We start from the raw sequence: 20,852 nt of genomic DNA, 5'->3' as shown, positions 1-20,852 counted from the left end.
TAAAGCATGGCTTTCTTTAAAACCTCAAAAGCAGCACATAGATCTGAATTGGTCACAACAGTACCAGTACAAACTTCATATATTGCCTCTGTAACCATTACAAAAATGCAAACTCATATATTAAATGAAATCTAAACATCGTCCTTGGTCTCACTATCGTTAAACACAAATCAATGCTAGTCCCTAAAAGCTCATACAAAGGGTCGCAAATTGAGCTTAAGAGCAGTTTTACAACAAAAAAATTCCGAGCTCATTCATGTCTTTCAATTGACTTGCTCAAGAAGAGCAACCCTGGATCTTTGACACTGTATCACCACTCGTATGAATTGCCTTGCTGACATTTGGCCAGATGTATTGAAAATATAGCAGCAAACATATAATCCTGCTTTGATCATGTTGATAGTAGGATATGAAAAATCACTCTTATTTGCTACTAATCCCATTGAAGCTGCATCCATGATAATACCGTAGTGAAATCAGTCACTAGAACATCCACTGGTGTGGCGGTAATTCCAACTTATAAGCCTGTGGCATGTCATTACCTTAGCCATGAACCCCATTGAAGCAGCATCCATGAGAATACAGAAATGAAATCAGTGTCTGGTACATTCATTTGTGCGGCCGTAATTCAAACTTGTAAGCCTGTATATCCATTGGAGAGATAAGGACCTGTCCATCTTGAGCAACATCTCCAAAATGCTCAGCATACCCAAGCATTTCTGTGTCTTCGTGCAAAAGATTTAAGGAAGTGGCTCTCGCATTCGACACTGCAAGCTCCTTGAACATGGAAAACAGATTCACAGGCTCATCAGCAACACGGGTGCACCCGGATCTGCCCTTCCGACAATATGAAGAGTCCCAGTTTCGTCTCTGTAAAATTAGGACGAACCTAGAATGCTCACGCGGTTGCTGAGAGTATTTTAAAGGTTGGGGAACCTTAAAACTTACAATATGCAGATCACATGGTAAGGGAGCAGCTAAGGGAGAGAAATATATTGGGGGTGGCTGCACTGATAATTCCTCTGGCTTCTTGGCAATGAATGCGTGTAACGGATAATTTAGGTGAGCACCAACACAGTGAGAAAGAAGAGAGGGGCTTAGGGGCAATGGGTTGGAAATTGGGTTTGATGTGGAAGAAATGTTAGACTCCACTAGGATGTGGAAGACTACATTCATTGCACGGTTATCCATCACTCCTTGTCCAAGACCACGTCCATCATCTCTTAACAAACGACGGTCAAGCATAATCTCCAACCATCCATTTTTAAGGCTTGCCACACCCAATGACTGCCGGGAATGGACAGAAAACCGCTGACCATTGGATCCTTGCATGAATGCAAGAGACGGCATAGGGTAGTAGTTGCCCTGAATTGGGATTTTATCATAGGTTTCTCTCCGGCTCATCTGAAAGCCATTTAAATCAGAAAAAAATATTCTTTTGTTCTCAATATCTGTTTTGTATCTAACTATCAATTCCTTGTCATTGAATTGCTTGTCGAGAAGTTCAACATGATACTCCTTCTCAATCAGAAACTCCTGTATAGTATTCTCTCCATTGTAGATACGGGTGCTATGAGAAATGGGGCTCTTCTCCCAAGATGTCCTTGGAATAGAATATACTTCCTGCACCAAAGGGCCTTCCGAGATCACCATTTGGCCACCTGCTTCAATGATGGGCTCGGCATCACCATTGGGTTTAAATAGGTAGGCTCCACTTCCCCAGCTAGAGTACATAGCTACTTCTTCACCCACAACAATTTGGGAACCATTTTTATAGCTTATTTTCTGCAACAAACCATGCTCAACATCAAAGGTGAGTGTTTGGTGCCTGTTCTGGATTTCAACCACATCATCTTTTGCTTTTGAGCAAGCATATGGAGTGGGGCAAGATAAAGGACTAGACTTTGAGAAGACTTTTAGTTTTGCTGGTTTGGCCTTTTCACATCCAACAAACCCATTAGTGATATAATACGTTTGCAACCCCAGAGCAGGAACAGAAGCTTTCCAGTAGACGCGATGCCTTCCAGTAAAAATTTTGCTTTCATCATGCTGCAATTCAGGAGATATTTGGCTTTGAACGCATGTCCAGTTTGAGTCCAGAACAGTAACATCTGGCCGGTTAACAATAACCATCACAACCTCTTCTCTTGTCTGCTCCAAAGGATTAAAAAAGACCACTGACTGTTGAGTTCCTTCACGAGCCATGATTGATCTATGAACAGGCTGAACATCATATTTAGATCTCACCTGTTCTGGCTCAAACTGAGAAGGATTATTATCATTTTTATCATGACGTATTCCAAGCAGTACTTCAATAGCTTTAGACATGAAAAGTTGCAAGTCCTGCAAAGAAGTATGCATCCGAGTCCCATAGTCCAGGACCACATGATCTTTAGCAGTACCAGTTACACCATCATGATGCTGAAAAAGAGCTAAGTTCCTTCTAGCAGCTGCCAACTTGTAGGAAAAGACCATGGGCAACTTTTCACATTGCACTCTCTGACAGTACCCAAACAGTAAAGCGATCATCATATCTGTGGCACGAAGTGTATGCTCTAGTACTCGATCAACAGCCTTGAAGAAAGGCCTTGAAACATAATAGCCACTCCAATAGTCCTGTTGCCTATCAGCATAAGTAAAGAAGTCACCTGACAAAGAAGGAAAACCTCCAACCTGACCGGAACCAACCTCACCAGGAAGTGAGTAATTTATTCTTTCAGCCTCCTCACGAAGGGTTTGAAAGTAGTCTTCCAAAGTTCCAAACTTGGCTTCTGCATTTAAACTGGGATTTGAATTAATATAATCAAATAACATCTGATAATTCCTAAACTGAGATTCAGCCTCATCAATGCTGATGTAGCGGAAATCATCTCCAAGAGGAATAAGAAGTGTATTTGTCCTGTACAGTGTTGATTTCTTCCTATATTGATCTAGTAGTGTAAATGCCCGCTCCTTAACATTTTCTTGATCAGTTTCTACTGGATCGTCTCCCCACGGGCAAAGTTCATAAACAGAGCCACGAGTTCGAGCAAAGTCAAACTGACAACAAATACCAGGCTCTGGCCCACAAGTATGTGGAATATCATAAGAATAGAAGGGCATCATGTGGACAAAAATATCAGTAGTTTCATCCACATCCCAGCTCTGACGCCATATATACTCCAAATTTTTATGCAGTGCAAGTTCCTTCTTCAGCTCATAATGGGTCCTCTGAATAAGCATATTTTCAAAACCCATACGGCGGAGAAGATAGGCCATGGTAGGTGAGTAACCAAATGGATCTATCGCCCAAGAATTTTTAGGAATAACACCTATGGTGTCATTCAACCACAGATTTCCTTCTGTTATCTGATGCATTTGCACAAAAATCAAAGAAGCAATTCAGTGGCATAAGAGATGTACACAATTGTAAGAAATACAATTAAAAAATAAAAAACTTTTAATGTACCTGCTCAATTATGGCATAATAATGTGAATTAGCCTGCACCAAGAAGAGCAACAGATGTATTAAGCTTCAACAATATAAAAGGCATCGGTTACACAATCACTTCATGTACTAGGAGTAGTCTAAGCAGGGCTAAATTCTGACCAGGGAAGAAAAGACTTGTATTCTAGATGTAGAGGGGAAGTTGCTATAACAGAATTTCTCAGATAAAACTAGTCAGTGATAAACCAATAGGGCAAGCATGTGGTTTAAGTTTTGACATTAGATAAGCTTATATAAAAGCCTATGAACATTACCTCATCATTCATTACCCAGCCACCTCCAACAATTTCAAGCTGACCATTCTTCACCAAATTGATGAATGCATCCCTCTTGAGAGGAGAAGAGTCCCTCCACCACCTTTCCAGATAAGACATCTCTTCCCATATAAATTTGCGCCGGGGGTCCTACACATCCAAGCCCACTTTAGTACTTTACTGAATCTCACAGAAACTCAAGACAATTACTAGAACAAAAAAACAAAAGACAAAAGGGGTCTTTTTTTTTAATAACAAAAATGAAATTGTTGTAACTTGTGCTCCCTTCAAACTATAAAACTAAAACACAGAGTTTATCAGAAACTTGAACTCATTTGTACATTAAAAAGCTTAGTACCAAGAACAGAGCCCTTTAATCATTCAAAACAAGACAACCCATGATAAAATTAATTCACAAATCAACAAAATTTAAGCTCAAGCTGAAAACAAACACATGGAGAAGAAGAAACCTAGTTGCTCACCTTGGAAAGCGTGTCGACAATGGTGTCAAGTATATGCCTAGACTGCCTATCATAGTACTCTTCCACAGTGAGCTTCCAACCCGGATCGTTATGCGAATGGGGCACCACAAAGACCTTCAATTTCTCGTAGTCCCACTCGTCCCCTTTATACCCGACCCGCCAGCCCTGCTTCCACGGCCCGCCATCCACATCCGAGAACTGAATCTTGTCGTACAAGTCCTTGGTGGTGATGTCGACCTGGGCGCCGCTGCCGCCCGAATCGGTCGAAACGGGTTTCCGGGTGACGGGCTTTCGGGGCTTGTAGAAGCGGACGGGGCCCCTGGATTTGAAGTGGGAGGCGATCGGGTGCGGGATGCCGTAGCGGAGGACGATGAGGAGGAAGAAGAAGAGGGAGATCGAGAGGCCGATGGTGAAGAAGTTGGCGAAGATGAAGTCGCGGAGGAGTAATCGCCTGCGAGGCTTTCGGGTGAGCTTGGGTTTCGGGTTGGAAGAGGAGGAGGGTAGGAGGGAGTGGGCCCACCCTCCTCGACGCGACGAGAAGGCCATTCTTGTTGTTGTAGGTTAAATTGTCGCCGCTGAGGTTGTCTGTCTGATGTTTTATTTATTTTAATTTTTCTTTTCTTTTTTTCTGAGTGATATGATCTATGCTGATGGTGGAGAACTCAACTGGGAAAAGAAGGAGAGGAGAGGACCAACTCTGTTGATGGTGCGGGGTGGGGCCCGCAACCGAGTCCTCTTCAGTTTTTTCAAGTCAATACTCGAATCGGACCGTTGGATTCATTTGCAGAATAACAACTAGAACTTGTTTCATTTTGTTCCAACCTGGAATAGTAAAAGGATCTGACCTATGATACCTATTACAAATTTACAATGATGATATCGACTCAAGTAGTAAAGTAGATTCCTTTGCCAAGCACAACACATGTTATGCAGCATATCAAGCAATTACAATTTACGTCATTGAACTGTAGTAAATTTGGTAATAACAAATAGGATTTGGATTATTTTATGATCTTGTGTTTACTTCATACCGATACATTGGTTAGGATTAAATCAAGTTAATAACTAATACAGATACAATAGTTAAAAGTTTATTTCGGAATAGGTCAGAAACCAATAGTAATAAATCATACTCTATTGGTTAAAAACTTATTACTATTGGTTAGGGTCATACTCTATTGGTTATTACTATTGGTTTCTCACCTATTAGTAAACAATAAAGTGTATAAAAAACAAAGGTGCTTTAATTATAAATTTAAAATGAGAAAAAAAGATAAACTAAATTGCAGCCGGTTTTAAAGTAGAAATTCAAACTATCTATCGAGTGCTCAACAAGTACATCTGTAATATAAAACATGTATCTATAACTTAAAACATGTTTTATGCAACCTAAAAAAAGCATCTGCAAATTAAAAAAATGCATCTACAACCTAAAGATATGTAGATATAGTGCATCCACCGAGCACTCTCATTAACCTGTAAAAACAATGGAGAACTGGTAACTAGATGTACTTGGCTAAGCACATCTCATTCCTGAAGGATTTGGATCATACTCATTGACCTGTAGCAATCGTTGTTTATTACTCATTACCGAAAAAGAAAATTCATTTTACTTTGTGGGTGTAAAATAGTGAAGTATGATAACTAAATACAATAGAATATGATAATATTAAAAAGATGCTATTCGGTTTGTTTTGGTATAGGTGGTTTACAAATGATTTAAACCGCTTATTAAATTGCAAGTTTAATTTATGAACCAATAAACCTATAAACCTATCTTACATGTAAAAATCAAACCAAATCCCTCGAATAATTTTAGTTTAGGATTTATTTGGAAGTGCTTATGTAGGAAGTGTTTTACTACACAAAAGCACTTTATATGGTAGGGGCTTAGTTTGGTCGGTGCATTTATAAACCAAAAATTTTGTTTTTGTGAAACACAAGTAAAATCGCTTTTAAGGTTTCTAAAAATACAGCCAAACAAGTTCTTAGTTTGGTCGGTTTAATGGTTAAATGTGGACCCCTACTTGGCTACTTGAAACTACAGTCCGTTAAACCAATTTGTTGTCCAAGGCCACCACCAATTGGGTTTAAAAGATGTGAATATCGAAGCCCGGATAAGAAAAAATTGAGGCCGATTGGGCTGGACGGGCTTGAAGGCCCATATCCAAATTGACGGTGATTATTCAAGCCCGGTCCTATGTTGTCCTGGCTTATCCTACGTCTGGATTGGATAGGATGATATCAGAGCTCCCGTGCCCAAACACGCCCTAAGAAGCACGCGGTGAGCTGAAGCCTGGAATTTAGGGACTCCCTCCCTCCCTCTTACAACTTAACTTGGTTTCCGATCAGATAAACAACGTGTCCTCTCTCTACCTCTCCCTCTCAGAGGTAAGTCGTTCCTCTCTTCTCTTCTGATTCGAAACCATGATATGAAATCAGTTTCAGTTTCTAACACCAAATTTTCAGATCTACTACACTTCGTTTCTAGATCTTCCTTTAAAGAGCTTCTAAAATTACAATTGCTGAGTACAACTTTTTTTGCTGCAATTAACCTGAAATAAATAATTTTCAGTTCATTTGTGAGCTTATATGGTTTGGAATTTGGATGCATATACTCTGTCTCTCTATTATTGGTTGATTTGGGGTTATAATATATGAAAATTAGTTGTGAATTTTTCAGTGAATAAATTTTTTCCTGTGATCTATTAGATCTTTAGTGTGCTATAAGTGAATTTTCTCGGGAAAGTAATAGACTAATAGATTTATTGCATCCTTATTTATTTGTATGAGTTGTGCTTTGGAAGTCTTGGTTGTTTGTGGAATGAATTATCACTGTTTATTAACTGAATTGCAAATTTGCAAGAATGTGGGAAAATAGTAATGAATATTAGCCATGAATTTTGATTTGCAAAACATTGGAATCCAGAGGAAACATAAAGGAGACAGCCAAGAAATTGAAGGAAAGCGGATTTGGGGACTTACATCAAGAGAAGAAATCAGTAACGATGCCTGCGCAGAAGATTGAAACGGGTCACCAGGATACTGTCCATGATGTAGCTATGGATTATTATGGAAAGCGTGTAGCAACCGCTTCATCGGATGCCACCATTAAGATAATTGGCGTCAGCAATTCTGGTTCACAGCACCTTGCTACCTTGTCTGGTCATAGTGGTCCTGTCTGGGAGGTTGCTTGGGCGCATCCCAAGTTTGGCTCTCTCCTTGCTTCTTGTTCGTATGATGGCCAAGTGATAATTTGGAAGGAGGGTAATCCAAATGAGTGGCAACAGGCTCATGTTTTTAATGATCACAAGTCATCTGTAAATTCCATTGCTTGGGCACCTCATGAACTCGGCCTCAGCTTAGCTTGTGGTTCTTCTGATGGGAATATCTCAGTGTTTACTGCCAGGGCAGATGGTGGTTGGGACACCACTAGGATAGACCAACCCCACCCTGTTGGAGTAACCTCAGTTTCATGGGCCCCATCGATGGCTCCTGGTGCTCTAGTTGGATCCGGTCTGCTTGATCCTGTCCATAAGCTGGCTTCTGGTGGCTGTGATAATACCGTGAAGGTGTGGAAGTTGTACAATGGGACCTGGAAGATGGATTGCTTCCCAGCCCTCAAAATGCACAGTGATTGGGTGAGAGATGTAGCCTGGGCACCCAACTTGGGACTTCCAAAGTCCACAATTGCAAGTGCTTCACAGGATGGAACAGTGGTTATTTGGACTGTGGGCAAGGAAGGTGAGCAATGGGAGGGCAAGGTTTTGAAGGATTTTAAGACCCCAGTTTGGAGGGTGTCATGGTCGCTAACCGGAAACATACTGGCTGTAGCCGATGGAAATAACAATGTGACGTTGTGGAAAGAATCTGTAGATGGTGAGTGGCAACAAGTAAGCACAGTCGAGCCGTAGGTTTTTTCTTTTCGACTCCAATTAATGTGTTTTGGTCTTGTGATGAACTAGACTGCCAGTATTGTAGAACAGATTTCAGTTAGTTTTATTTTGAATACTTTGATTGTATTGGTTAGTGTTCAGTTGAATTGCTTTTACCGAATGTGTGATGATTGAGGTTTCATTTTCTTAATTAGTTGGAGTTGATCAATCCTATGCGTTCTCCGTCCTTATTTTTCCTGGTGCAACTACAATAGTTTTGAGTTGGTGTATTTGTTTGGTTTCACTTAGATGGAAATGCCTAAAAGTTATGACCACACCAAATGTCTTTCGAAATATTGTGAAAGACTCGGTTCTTTTTGCATCTCCTTAGCAAGAGTTGTTTTTAAATCCGGAAATGCACAATCTCAGTTGGATCCTGCCAATTTTCTCTTCAAGAAACGATATAAAAGGTTGAAAAGGAGGGTATCAGCCGGGAATGAGTTGCAGTTGGAACGCGCGCACCTACACTAAATGCGCCAAGAAAAAGAGAGACCTGCATAAATAGTTTATGGAGGTAGCAAATATGGCAGGCATATATAGGCCTTATCCATTAGTGATGTTCCAAATCAGCTTGCCAACGAAACGGCATCGTTTGCCGTCTAGTAAACTGGGGGCAAATCACTCCGTTTGTGGTCTTAAAAGGAGCGTGTGGAGGTGGCATTTGAGCCATAGAGGCTAGGAGCCAGGAGGCCAGTACCCACCAAATATTGGTCCACTTTGAATTTCTGTTTTATTGAAGCATTTCATGCTTGGTTCTCCTCTTCAATTATCCATCATTCTCCGATTTTTGTGTTGTTTTCTAAATAAAAACTTCTCCAATTTCTGCTTGGCATCTTGGTGTAGTGTATTCGATTAAAATTTTAAATACCTTAGCCAGCTACAATGACGAGGCCTTACGTATTTATCTATGCAATAATGCCCCCCACCAACTTCTTTCTACTAAACCAAATCCCTTAACATTTTGTTTTTATTTTTTTTTAATTAAATATTTTACCATATAATGCTCAATTCTCTCCTTATTGGTCCAATCTAAAAATTGTTACTCCATCTCCATGGACGCACTCGATTATATTAATTGAAATGCACTTAAACTTTAATTAGTTGTTAAAGTTATTCACAATGTAAAGTCATGTATGCAAAATTTGTTTCCAGTGGTCAGTGATAAATTATTCAGTATAACATTGGTGGTCAGTGACTAAATTAATCTATTTCGAGTCCGAACTCCGAACCCACTACCCACAATCACATGAAGAAAATAAAAATAGACAATAGAAGAAAAAAAATCAAAACAAATTGGACTTGCCTGCCTCTGGGTTTGTTTGTACAGTTGACAGTTGTACTTGTTTAAATTAGTCAAGGACGTATAGACAATGGCCGATAAAATCATAAAAGCGTTGGATTGGGTGATCCCAGTGGTGAATCTGTAATTTGGTTGGAAAAGCAGGGGAATCTTAGTAGTTACAAAAGCAAACAAAACGTAAGGGCAAGATAAAGATTCGAGGAGGTACAGACCACAAAGGCAGGAATCACAAATTCACAACTCAGAGGAGGGAGGGACTGAGAGAGAGCTTCCCAGCTCACTCCAATTCTTCTTCTTCTTTCATGGCGGCCACTGCTCGAGCTTTCATTCTCTCCCGCCTCACCGACCTGTCTCTCAAGCCCTCCCAACCACCACCACCCCCAATTTCCCGCCACCTTCTCGCGCCCCGCCCTATACTCCCCTCCCTCCGACGCCGTCGTTTCCCCAGCTCACCCGCCACCGTCAGCTGCCTCATATCCGGCGTCGACGGCGGCGGCGTCTCCGACGAGTTCGTCTCCACCCGCAAGTCCGGCTTCGACCGCGGCTTCTCCGTCATCGCCAACATGCTCAAGCGAATTGAACCCCTCGACACCTCCGTTATCTCCAAGGGCGTTTCTGATTCCGCCAAGGACTCCATGAAGCAGACCATCTCTACTATGCTGGGCTTGCTCCCATCCGATCAGTTCTCCGTCACTGTTAGGGTTTGCAAAGCCCCTCTCGATCGCCTCCTCGCCTCTTCCATAATCACCGGGTAAATTCACATTTTTATTCCCTTCCAAATTTCAATAAATTCAGTGCTTAATTGTCTCAATTAAGAGTGGTTTGGAATTATCGATTAGGTATACGCTTTGGAACGCCGAGTATCGGATATCGCTGATGAGGAATTTTCACATATCTACGGAAAATTCTATGCCGTTGGATCGTTCGACGATGGATGGGGTTTCGGAGATTGCGGAGAGTGAGGAAGGGGATAGTGGAAATGGCGTTGGGATGAGTATTCAACACTTGGAATCAACAACTCCTAAGGTTTTTGGGGATTTGCCTCCTGAGGCTTTGAATTACATCCAGAGGTTGCAATCGGAGTTGACCAATGTAAAGGAGGTGAGCATTTGCACTCAAATATTTCTACTTTTTTTTTTCACTTCCACATCTATACTGCATTTCTTCAAAAAAATAGTGAAATTTTGTATTCAAGTTTGGTGTTTATTAGTAGCAGTTTCTAGTTTTGAAAGCAAGATTAAAAGCTTTTTTTCCCTTCTTCGTCTGTGTGTGTTTTTCTTCCTCTATGTAACTCCCCCATTTTGGTGCTTTTGATTTGGACCAAATCAGCGAATTTGCCCTCTTTGATTTGCACCCAGATGCCTCTCGGATGCATACAGTTGAAACTACAACACTGCCGTTTTGTTTAGACTCTGATATTTTTATAGGCTTGATTTTAAAATATTGTCAGAAAGGCATTGTTGAAATTGATTGTTGTGGAGCTTTATTCATGGAGCTAGCTGGGATTTAGTATTTGATCTTTCTTCAAAATGATTAAAGTATTGTGCATATTTTAAGCAGAAAGTGACAATTATTTCTTATGCTGTGTCAGGAACTGAAAGCTCGAAAGCAGGAAAATATGCAATTAGAATATGACAGAGGACATAGGAATGATTTGTTGGAGTATTTACGGTCCTTGGATTCTAATATGGTAATAAGCGAAAATCTCTGTCTGGACTTTTTTGTTACTCAGCTTTTGGATTTGAATTTTGTCTAAACTCCAGTCTTTCTTATGGTACTATGATTATTCATTTTAACAGGTGACTGAACTATCTCGGCCGTCATCATTAGAGGTGGAGGAAATTATACACCAACTTGTTGAAAACATATTGCAGAGATTCTTCAAAGATGGTACTTCGTCAGATTTTGTGGAAGATTTGGTTGCAGGGAATAGAGAGAATGGCCTAGACGCCGATGGCGAACTTTGTGATACTGTAGGAACTTCACGGGATTACCTAGCAAAGCTGCTTTTCTGGTTAGAACTTGTTCTCTTGCTTCTCTAAGTTTGCCTGTAACTTCTGGGTATTGTCCATCTGCAGATAGGTAGATGCACATGCTTCACATTCTCACCGTGTGCATTTTCCTGATAATACAACTAATTAAACCAATTTCCATAAGGGATTGCACTCTAAAGGTTGACTCTTTATGCTTGCAGGTGTATGTTATTGGGTCATCATTTGAGAGGCTTGGAGAACAGATTGCATTTGAGTTGTGTTGTTGGATTGTTGTAAAAAAGTGGAAAGTAGGAGCGTGTATATTCTTCATGTTCATCTGTATTAGCCTCTTTTGTTTTCATGTTCATCTATATCACTATTCTTCTTTCAAATGAAACACTCTTTACGGAATACTACATTACTTCTTGCTTCATGTTCCAACCTCTTTCATCTTAATCTATAAAGGAACCTCACACGTACATTTCATAATTCTAAACCTCTGTAAGAGGGTGTATAGCTGAAATTGTTGCAACCAACACTCCTTGTGGCATAATTCTTTACAGCAATTTGACTTCCTAATCCTCTTGTGTTCCATTTTAGGCATTCAATCGTACTTCTCATTGATGGGATTATATTATTTTATGATAGCAACGAGACATGCCAAATGACAGGACAACATAGCAGATCGTTCAGAAAATGTTAACAAGGTTGAATGAAACAATGTATTCCGCAGTTTTCTCTCTGTTCAAAGTCTCTCTATGTACATATCTAAAATGATGTCCTGTATAATAATGAATTGAAGAGAAAAAAAGAATTGAATAAATGAAACAAATAATCCTGTGCTAGAAGCCTATAATATTGGCCATTGTTGTTGTCTTTGGTGGTGGTGGTGGTGGTGGTGATGATGGTGATGGTGCTCGTAGAGATCATAAGGCGCCCAGAGAAAGTCAACGGCGCAGGGCTTCCCCAAATCGAGCCTTGACCATGGCTTCCCTCTACCACTCCAATGCAACAAACTAACAGGACCCGGATGCAAAGACCTGCAACTACTCACCACATTGTCTCCACCAAGCCCATGTTGGTTCCATCTATGCTCAATCGCCTCTACCTCTCCCCCAAAAACCAACAAAAATGGTGGAAGAGAACCCAGCTCGTAAATCCTCCTCTCCTTCTGAATCTCCATCCATTTCTCAATCTTTCTCGTGTACTCACCCTCTCTCCACCTCACCAAGTCCATCACCATCACCCCCGTATTGAAATAACAAGGTCTTTTCCCTGCAAAAACCTTGGAGAGCTCAAAGTCTGCCCAAAATTGAACAGAGAAATACTTGGTGAAGTTGGCATGACAATACTCTGGTGCCCCAATCACTCTCGACCCAGATAAAGAAATCTTCCATAACTTGTGTATATCATCGACCACTATGATATCAGAGTCTAAATAAATCACTCGCTCAACACAGGGGTCGAGTAAATCAGCCAAGTAGCTCCTCGCGTAGTTTAATGGGTTCTCAAGAGCTTCACGAATCGAAGACGAGATTAGATTGTTGACGAGGCTTTCCTTGAACACATAAACTCTGAAACTCAGTGAAGGGAACGTGGACTGAACGATGCGAGTGAGGTCCTCTGAATTAACCAAACTTGAATCGGAGGCAATGAAGTGGAAGAAGGTGTTTTCTGGGCAAGAAGCGTGTTTGAGAACAGAGTGGACTGCCGCTATGGTGCCTCTCAAATACTCCGAATCAATGGTCATTGCGATGTGAACAAGTGAGGGGTCACAAGCCAATGCCACACCACCAGCTACTCTGTTAAAGCCCACAACAGGGCAACTGATTCCATTTGTGTACTCGGGGGCCTCTGAGAATTGAGTAAAAATGGAAGTGCCCAATTGGGTTTGTGTGTCGGGAAACGATCGGATTGCATTTGTAGGAATGGGAATCAAAGAAACGAGGAAGAGAAACACAAAAATGGGTCTAAGAACAAACATGATCATGGGAATGGAGATGCAAGAAGAGAGAGAGAGAGAGAGAGAGAGAGAGAGAGAGAGAGAGAGAGAGGTGTGTATTTGTAGTGAAATGGTCAAAGAACAAGATTAGAAGATTATGGGAACAAAAACCCAACGCGTCTTATAATATGGGCATAACAGAAACGCGTCTGTCTAATGTGAACGTCTCTGTGAGCTGTGAGAGCTTCGCAGGTTTGAATAATTGAATGTTTGGGGTCGAGGAATTTTCCACTTGCTTTCGGTTTTGGAATTTTTAATTTAATCTTTGGCTGTGGAAAGCTTCGAGGGGAGTCTACCACTACGACTAAGTTCATCCTCCGTTTGAAGTTAAAGCTCATGTGCACACGTGGTTTGAACAGGTTGTATTTGTTAGGCTCTCTCTCTCGTAGTTATTGACCATGTGACCACATGCTATGAACGTAAGAGAAAATTTATTCAGGTTTGGTGCAAAAAGACACGAGTAATTACTTTTTAATTTACTTTTGGACCAACAAAAAAACACAGTTTTAACTGGTACGTTTTACCTAGCTACCTTCCAAAATGTTCTACGCTTCAATCTTCTCAAAAGTGATTTGCCACAAATCTCATCCGAGGTTTTTCAGAATCTGAAGTGAAATCGGAACTTAGATTGAACCTCCAGGCACAACAACAAAAAGAGTAAAAAAGGAAAAAAGGAAAAAATCCTGAGTTGACCCTGCATAGAAGTAACTAATAATTCGCCAGTGGAGAGATGTTTCCAACTTTCGAACCCTTTGTACGCAGATCAAAAGAAAGCAGACATACTTTGAATTTCAAAATTTAAAAGCACACACCACCCCATGTATTCACATAACTGCATCAGATTCCTGCACCATCATATGCAAAACATTACAAAGAATTGGACTCAAAAAAGTTCCCAGCTCAGTTACAAGGCTGCTTCCCACCTCTATCACTATACTCACCTTTCTGTTAATGATGATAAACATAAACTTTTAAGAAATAGAAACTCTCTTTCTAGGATCTAGTGCTCATACTGTAAGATCAAGCTACTCTAAAAGTTGTAGCTCCTCCATTAAATCCCATAACCCCATTTACGCGATCATATTGCTTCCTGCAGCCTGGGCATCGCCCATCTGCCTCTAGAATCCTCTTGTGACAAAAAAGGCAAAGCCGAAACCCACATGTACATGGAAGAAAGCTCGAGTCTGTGACATCTAAATCCTCATAGCATATAGGACACGAAGAAGGCTGGGGCACGATGCTTTGCCATGCCCATGCAATGGCTCCATGGCCACAATGCCAGTCTGATTGCACCAGGAAACTATGCTGCTTTGACACATTTGGCAAACTCTGAGGACGGGAAGCATCATCAGGTCTCCAAGCACAACAACTCACATGTGACCCAGGAACCATGTTTCCGTTCTCTGGTTTTGATAATTCAGCTCCAGGATTCTCACTAGATAGTTCAGGACCTGTGGATTCAACCCCGGTTTCGAATTTAGCAAGCAAATTAAAAACGGGGTTATGCTGACTGTCCTCTGCATTTAAAGCATCTGCAACAGCCTCCCAGTCATCCAGACACCCATCATCAGCGTCCTCGTTGCTGACATTTTCAGAGCAACCACTGCTGCTGCTCTCACTAAGAATCTTCATTGAATCATTACGATCCAAACTGCTTCCACCCGGGCTGTCCATCAGAGACTCCAAATCACTGTCATGGATGCTCGAATTATCATTCTCCGCTCCTGTTGAACTCGTTTCCAAATTTTCCAATGATCTATTCCGCTCATGATCTACTTGCATAGATGCTGTAGGAGATCCACCCCTCCCATCCAAGTTCACCTTGTGCCCTTTATTCTTCACTGCGTTACAAACCAAATCTATTATGATCAAATGTCCTTAAGAAAAATGCAATAAACTTTCAAAAATTTCCAAACCAATCGATAGAAAGTGGTTCATGTGAAGCTTTGTCTTTTTGAGAGGTCCAGTATTAGGGTCTGTGACCCAAAACAGAAGGGTATATGTGTCAGGTGCCATTTCAAAAGAGTTCATGTGGTGTTGACAGCCATATATCAATCCATGACATGCTCTTAGGTAATGCTAAAAAACAGACCCAGGTGCCTAAGAGACCAGCTTTCAATCCATGATATATGACCATCAACACCACATGAACTCTTGCCAAAGTGACCAGCTTTGATAATCAATTCACTATTGATATTCTACATTCATGCACAAACATGGACGATATAAGCATATATTTCCAGTATTCTACGTTCATAGACACAAACATACATCCACGTCCTGACTCTACATTTTGCTGATATCAATTTCTGCATCCAAATACAAACTGTATTTGAGCCGTTTATGTTTCACGAATCGTATCGCACCTCCACTAAGTAATATTAGCTTCATTATATGCTCAAATGAGCCCACCCTTTTTCTTAAAATAATAATAAATAGCGCAGGTGATGAAAGGTAATCCAAAAACTAATTAAAAATATTTCTGTTCCTAGTGAAAAATCAAACTTTAAACTCGTTTTTCACTAAAAATAGAAAAAATTTACAAAATTTGAGTTTGAATGTTCTTTATTCTCCAAAACCAAATTTTAGAGAGAGAGAGAGAGATATGGAAGAAATACCATGTGAAAGCCATTGTTCACGGCGAACATCGAGCTTGCTCTGCTTCAATTTCGCTAGCCTGTTTGTCTGAGAAAACAAATCGAATTAAGAACCGAGCTTATAATAACATAAAAACCAAATTCAATTCGGAGCCGGTTAAAGTTGTGAATTTGATAAATGGAGCAATCCTTGGTTCAAATTCAATCCTCATGTATTTCCCGCAAGTTTTGAGAGCAAGCAAAACGCAGACATGCAGGCAGAGATAAGAGCAGAGGAAGTGGAGATTAGAAGAGCTTACCCTCTTCTTCTTGGCCAAGTCTTTGGGAATAACAGGAGAGCAGGAGATAGAATCGGAACCCATTTGATAATCGAAATGAATTCGATAGGCAAAACCCTAACTTGGGAAAACCCAGGTAGAGAGAGAGAGAGAGAGAGAGAGAGAGAGAGAGAGGATTTTGATTGGAAGATTGAAGATAGAAAAATGCAATGCAATGGAAAATAGGGAATTAGGAATTATTAGGAATAGGATAGGGAGGGAGTGGATATTACGAATGCCCCTACTTTGCGTTCCTTCCTCACCTCTCCTCACCTCCTCTCTCTCTCTCTCTCTCTTCTCTTTCTTTACTATTACTAAGATTTCTACCACCGCCAAGTGCCAACACTTCTACCTGCCGATATATTTCTTTAATTCCCTTAATGCCCTTCACATCTACCTTATTTACCATATTTTATTTGTTTATTGTTACTTTTTAATAGTCTGATATTATTATTATTTCTTAAAAATTATCTTGGATTTTGGGTTGTTTTCAATTGTTTTTTCTTTTTTCGAGTTGAAGTAGAAAAAAAAAAAATTAAATAGAATATCATCTAAATATTCTTTGAATTTGGACTACATAAAACCTCTTTGTAGTGATTAGACCTGGCAAACGGGTCGTTTTTTGCAGGTTCGGGTCAAACACGACACGACCCGTTAAGTTTAACGGGTTAACACGACACGACCCATTAAGTAACGGGTGACAAAACCCCCAACACGAACACGACACGAATTAAAACGAATAAACACGACACGACCCGTTCTACCCGTTAAGAAAATTAATATTTTTTAAACAAAATTACAATTATTATATATCTTACAATACTTACAAAAATTACAGCCCAAAATTCCATTCATGCAATATTCCAAAATAAGTAACAGCCAATAATTACAGCCCAAAACAAAATTCAATACATATATACAATGTTCCAAAATGAATAAACAGCCAAAACCAAAATTTATCACAATGTTCCAAAATAAAACAGCCCAAAATTCTCTAATTCTCCCCAAAATAAACAACCCAAAATTTATCACAATCTTCCAGCCATAAACAGAACACCACTTCAATTAATGATTAATTCCACATTGCCACACCAAGAACTTCAATTAATGATTAATGCCACATTGCCACAGTGCCACACAAAGGGAGTGATACCTGCAAGACATTTGGTTCTTTAGACAAGGAAGAGTAGCATAAAAGAATTACAATACAGTATTCAGTGGCTGCGTAGCAAGACAATGTCTTAATGAGGTGGTGCAAATTATGTTGACACATAACAATGACACCTAATAACAATTTCCAGTTTTAGAAGAAAAGATTGGAATGAGATCAAAGAGATCTTAACTAACTTATTCACAGCAGCAACAAAGCTCACATAGCCTATAAGTAGAAGGGAACAAAACATTCATATAGATCAGCTCTCCAGAAAGACCAAACTTTTAATAGTTTTACTTACAATTACAGTGCCCTATAATAAGAACTAAGAATGTATGTTTCTATATTTTTTCATATAAACATTGTCAGTTACTCAGTTCCATTAATATTGTGCAATCAAATGCAAACAGAAATACATATAAATTACAGCTACAACAATAAAAATACAGCACCTTTCATCAATCATCAACAGAAATGGTATTAGAACACTGTTCAGATCTGCTTCCACTATCCTCAATGGTCAAATTGAAAACATCTTCACTAAGTACTTCCAAGTCAGCATGTTCTTTATCAAACACTAAGCATAAAAAAAAACACTAATTACAAATATAACTTTATGAGAATAAAAGAACATAACAGTATAATGGCATGTAAAATTTACCTCCCTTGCCAAAAATCCAATCTCGAGTACATAACAAAGCTTGAACAGTTTCAGGCAATAATGAACTGCGATATTGATCTAGTACTCTACCACCAATACTAAAGGCTGATTCGGATGCAACAGTGGAAATAGGAATTGTTAGCACATCACGAGCTAAATTAGAAAGAATAGGATAACGAAATTGCTCCATTTGCCACCAAGAAAGAACATCTAACTCTTGCTTTATGTCTAGCCTTTCTTCATCAAAATACTTATCCAATTCAGTTTTTGTACTTGAAGCTACACCACTGTTATAACTATTATCAAAATCCTACAAAGGATTATAAAAAACATGAAATTATCAAACAAGCACTTATAAAAAAAGATAAACAATTATCAAACAAGCAATTATGAATTATATAAAAAAAACCAGCAATTACCTCAAAGATGGTGTCTCCATCTTCCGTGTGACTAGCTGTCTCATTCCTTGTACGATTTGAATTAACAAGATGTGACAAATTTTCCATGTACAAATCAAAAAGAGAAGACAAGGTGTCACTAACACGTTTGAATTCATAAGAATCTTGACCATAAAGCTTGGTATAAGCCCATTCTACAAACTGCAATTTATAACGAGGATCCAAAATAATTGCAATTGCAAGAATTAAACTGTAATCTGACCAATACTTTTCAAACTTTAAGTTCATAGAAGTTCCCAGCCTTCTCATGAAATCATTCCTATCTTCCATGGCTGTTTTGATACTGTGTTGGATTATGAACACTTTAGGAAAGAACAAATTTGATGTGGGGTACTTTGTTCCAGAAAATAAGCAAGTAACTTCATAAAAATACCCCAAAAATTTTGAAATCTTTCCTATTTTATCCCACTCTTCTGTAGAAGGGCAAAAACTGAAACTTGAATCACTTAATCTTAGATTGATAAAAGCACGCTGATAAAAAAGTGCACTGTCAAGCATGGTATAGGTTGAGTTCCACCTAGTAGGCACATCTTGTCTTAAGCCTCTCCTATTACCTACTATCCCTACTTGTGCAACACATTCAAAGAACTTTTGTTTCCTCCCAGCTGAACCCCTTATGTATTTGATACATTCACGAATCTTTAAAACAGAGGGATCAATTTCTTTAAGTCCCTCTTGAACTATCAAGTTTAAAATGTGAGCACAGCAGCGAACATGAAAGAATTTACCATTCATTAATAGTAGACCTCTAAAGTTCAATTGATTTTTCAAATGATCAACAAAACAATCATTTGCAGAAGCATTATCCAAAGTAATAGAAAATAATTTCTTCTCAATCCCCCAATCAGTCAATAATGAATTAATTTTTTCACACAAAGCAACACCAGTATGTGGAGGGGGCATATGACAAAAGTTTAAAATTCTTTTATGCAATCTCCATTCTTGATCAACAAAATGGGCTGTAAGAGTTAGGTATCCATCAGTGGTCAAAGAGGTCCATAAATCAGATGTTAAGCAAATCCTTCCTGGAACCATACTTAACAAATTACCAAGTTTAAGTTTTTCCCTTTTGAACATCCTTAAAACACATGCCTTAACAGTATTTCTACAAGGCAGCTTGATATCAGGAGATATATATGCAAATAAAGCTCTAATGCCCTCATATTCAACAAAGCTAAAAGGTAAATCATGTTTGATAATTGCTTCTATCAATAAATCTCTAAATTTCTCATGATCAAATTTTGGGGAACGCAATCCAGACTGTGATAACATTAATTGCTGCAAATCACCATGTGTTTTCTTAGGACAATTTTTCATGTGACTCAACATATTACCCGTCCCACATTGACTATCACATATATATATCACACCACATTGTCTACATTTAGCACACTTCTTTTTATCTGGTTCCATAGGCAATGGTTCAAACAAAGTCCAAGCAGGAGATCTTAATTTACGCTTACCTACTGCCATGCCTCTTGCCCTTTTCTTTGTAGGGCTTTTATCTGCTGTATCTTCTACATGTTCAGCACTTTGACCCACATTGTTTCTCACTGAAACTTCACCAGACTCCTCAACAATATTACTTGTAGGACTAGGATTCATCTGCATTGAACATTTAATAAGCTAGTTATATATAAAAACAAAGAGCCAGATTAACAAATTCCATCAAATATTGAACTAGTAAAAACCAGGTGGCTAGCTAGAAATACTCCAATCAATTCCATTCAAATATTGAAATGCTTATATATAAACTCTGCTCTGCATATAAATATATTCATCATAAGCTAGGTAATATTCCCAATAGTAGATAATGTTCATACTCTCCATACAAATTACACAAAGAAAATAACCCTATTTTCAAAATCGTTAAAAATTAAAACTCCAAAAATGAACTCGAAAAAAGTTTGATTTGAACATTTCTTAGGGTTTCAGAGTACAAATACAAATTAAAAATAATCATCTCATCATTAGAAAATATAAAATATAAAATATCAAACAAAAAAGAGGGTTTCGGAAATCGGAGTACCTTTGAGGCTTTGAGTCGAGCTGAGGGTCGATGGAGGCTGAGGGTCGAGACTCGAGAGGGAGAGAGAGAGAGACTCTGTGTGAGATCACAAAGACTAACTGACTAAGGGTCGATTGCAGACTTGCAGAGTGAGATCGCAGAGGGAGGGACAAGAGAAAGAGAGAGATGGCAGCTGGGTTGATGAGGCTAAGATCGCAGAGGGAG

At 39.3% G+C, this 20,852-nt stretch overlaps 6 protein-coding genes across 6 annotated transcripts; 2 read left to right on the top strand and 4 right to left on the bottom strand.

Annotated features, from left to right (window-relative positions):
• Window positions 1-40: 40 nt before the first annotated feature.
• GMII (golgi alpha-mannosidase II) lies at window positions 41-4,882 on the bottom strand. The gene is made up of 4 exons (XM_086239142.1): window positions 4,224-4,882; window positions 3,742-3,891; window positions 3,449-3,481; window positions 41-3,348 (listed from the first exon to the last, which is right to left on the bottom strand). Exons 1-4 carry the CDS (start codon window positions 4,767-4,769, stop codon window positions 610-612), a joined length of 3,468 nt encoding a protein of 1,155 aa, XP_086095268.1. The 5' UTR covers window positions 4,770-4,882; the 3' UTR covers window positions 41-609.
• Window positions 4,883-6,461: 1,579 nt separating this feature from the next.
• Window positions 6,462-8,327, top strand: LOC147288642 (Transducin/WD40 repeat-like superfamily protein). Its single transcript, XM_086240019.1, has 2 exons — window positions 6,462-6,614; window positions 7,153-8,327. The coding sequence occupies exon 2, from the start codon at window positions 7,232-7,234 to the stop codon at window positions 8,135-8,137; it is 906 nt and encodes a 301-aa protein (XP_086096145.1). The 5' UTR covers window positions 6,462-6,614; window positions 7,153-7,231; the 3' UTR covers window positions 8,138-8,327.
• A 1,298-nt stretch (window positions 8,328-9,625) lies between these two features.
• Window positions 9,626-11,864, top strand: LOC147288641 (seed maturation-like protein). The gene is made up of 5 exons (XM_086239807.1): window positions 9,626-10,209; window positions 10,298-10,559; window positions 11,050-11,148; window positions 11,258-11,472; window positions 11,653-11,864. Exons 1-5 carry the CDS (start codon window positions 9,761-9,763, stop codon window positions 11,726-11,728), a joined length of 1,101 nt encoding a protein of 366 aa, XP_086095933.1. The 5' UTR covers window positions 9,626-9,760; the 3' UTR covers window positions 11,729-11,864.
• A 232-nt stretch (window positions 11,865-12,096) lies between these two features.
• GATL10 (galacturonosyltransferase-like 10) lies at window positions 12,097-13,507 on the bottom strand. Its single transcript, XM_086239805.1, has one exon. It carries the CDS (start codon window positions 13,419-13,421, stop codon window positions 12,282-12,284), a length of 1,140 nt encoding a protein of 379 aa, XP_086095931.1. The 5' UTR covers window positions 13,422-13,507; the 3' UTR covers window positions 12,097-12,281.
• A 749-nt stretch (window positions 13,508-14,256) lies between these two features.
• LOC147288639 (uncharacterized) lies at window positions 14,257-16,619 on the bottom strand. The gene is made up of 3 exons (XM_086239808.1): window positions 16,330-16,619; window positions 16,052-16,118; window positions 14,257-15,274 (listed from the first exon to the last, which is right to left on the bottom strand). The coding sequence occupies exons 1-3, from the start codon at window positions 16,390-16,392 to the stop codon at window positions 14,454-14,456; spliced, it is 951 nt and encodes a 316-aa protein (XP_086095934.1). The 5' UTR covers window positions 16,393-16,619; the 3' UTR covers window positions 14,257-14,453.
• Window positions 16,620-17,366: 747 nt separating this feature from the next.
• Window positions 17,367-18,998, bottom strand: LOC147288638 (zinc finger BED domain-containing protein DAYSLEEPER-like). The gene is made up of 4 exons (XM_086242414.1): window positions 18,581-18,998; window positions 18,162-18,471; window positions 17,953-18,077; window positions 17,367-17,500 (listed from the first exon to the last, which is right to left on the bottom strand). The coding sequence occupies exons 1-3, from the start codon at window positions 18,887-18,889 to the stop codon at window positions 17,959-17,961; spliced, it is 738 nt and encodes a 245-aa protein (XP_086098540.1). The 5' UTR covers window positions 18,890-18,998; the 3' UTR covers window positions 17,367-17,500; window positions 17,953-17,958.
• Between the last annotated feature and the right edge of the window lie 1,854 nt (window positions 18,999-20,852).

This window comes from Dryas octopetala, chromosome 4, assembly GCF_963921425.1.
Source record: "Dryas octopetala chromosome 4, drDryOcto1.1, whole genome shotgun sequence".
NCBI classification, from domain to species: domain Eukaryota; kingdom Viridiplantae; phylum Streptophyta; class Magnoliopsida; order Rosales; family Rosaceae; genus Dryas; species Dryas octopetala.
The sequence above is the reverse complement of the archived record's forward strand: the minus strand, read 5'-3'. Positions and strand labels throughout refer to the sequence as shown.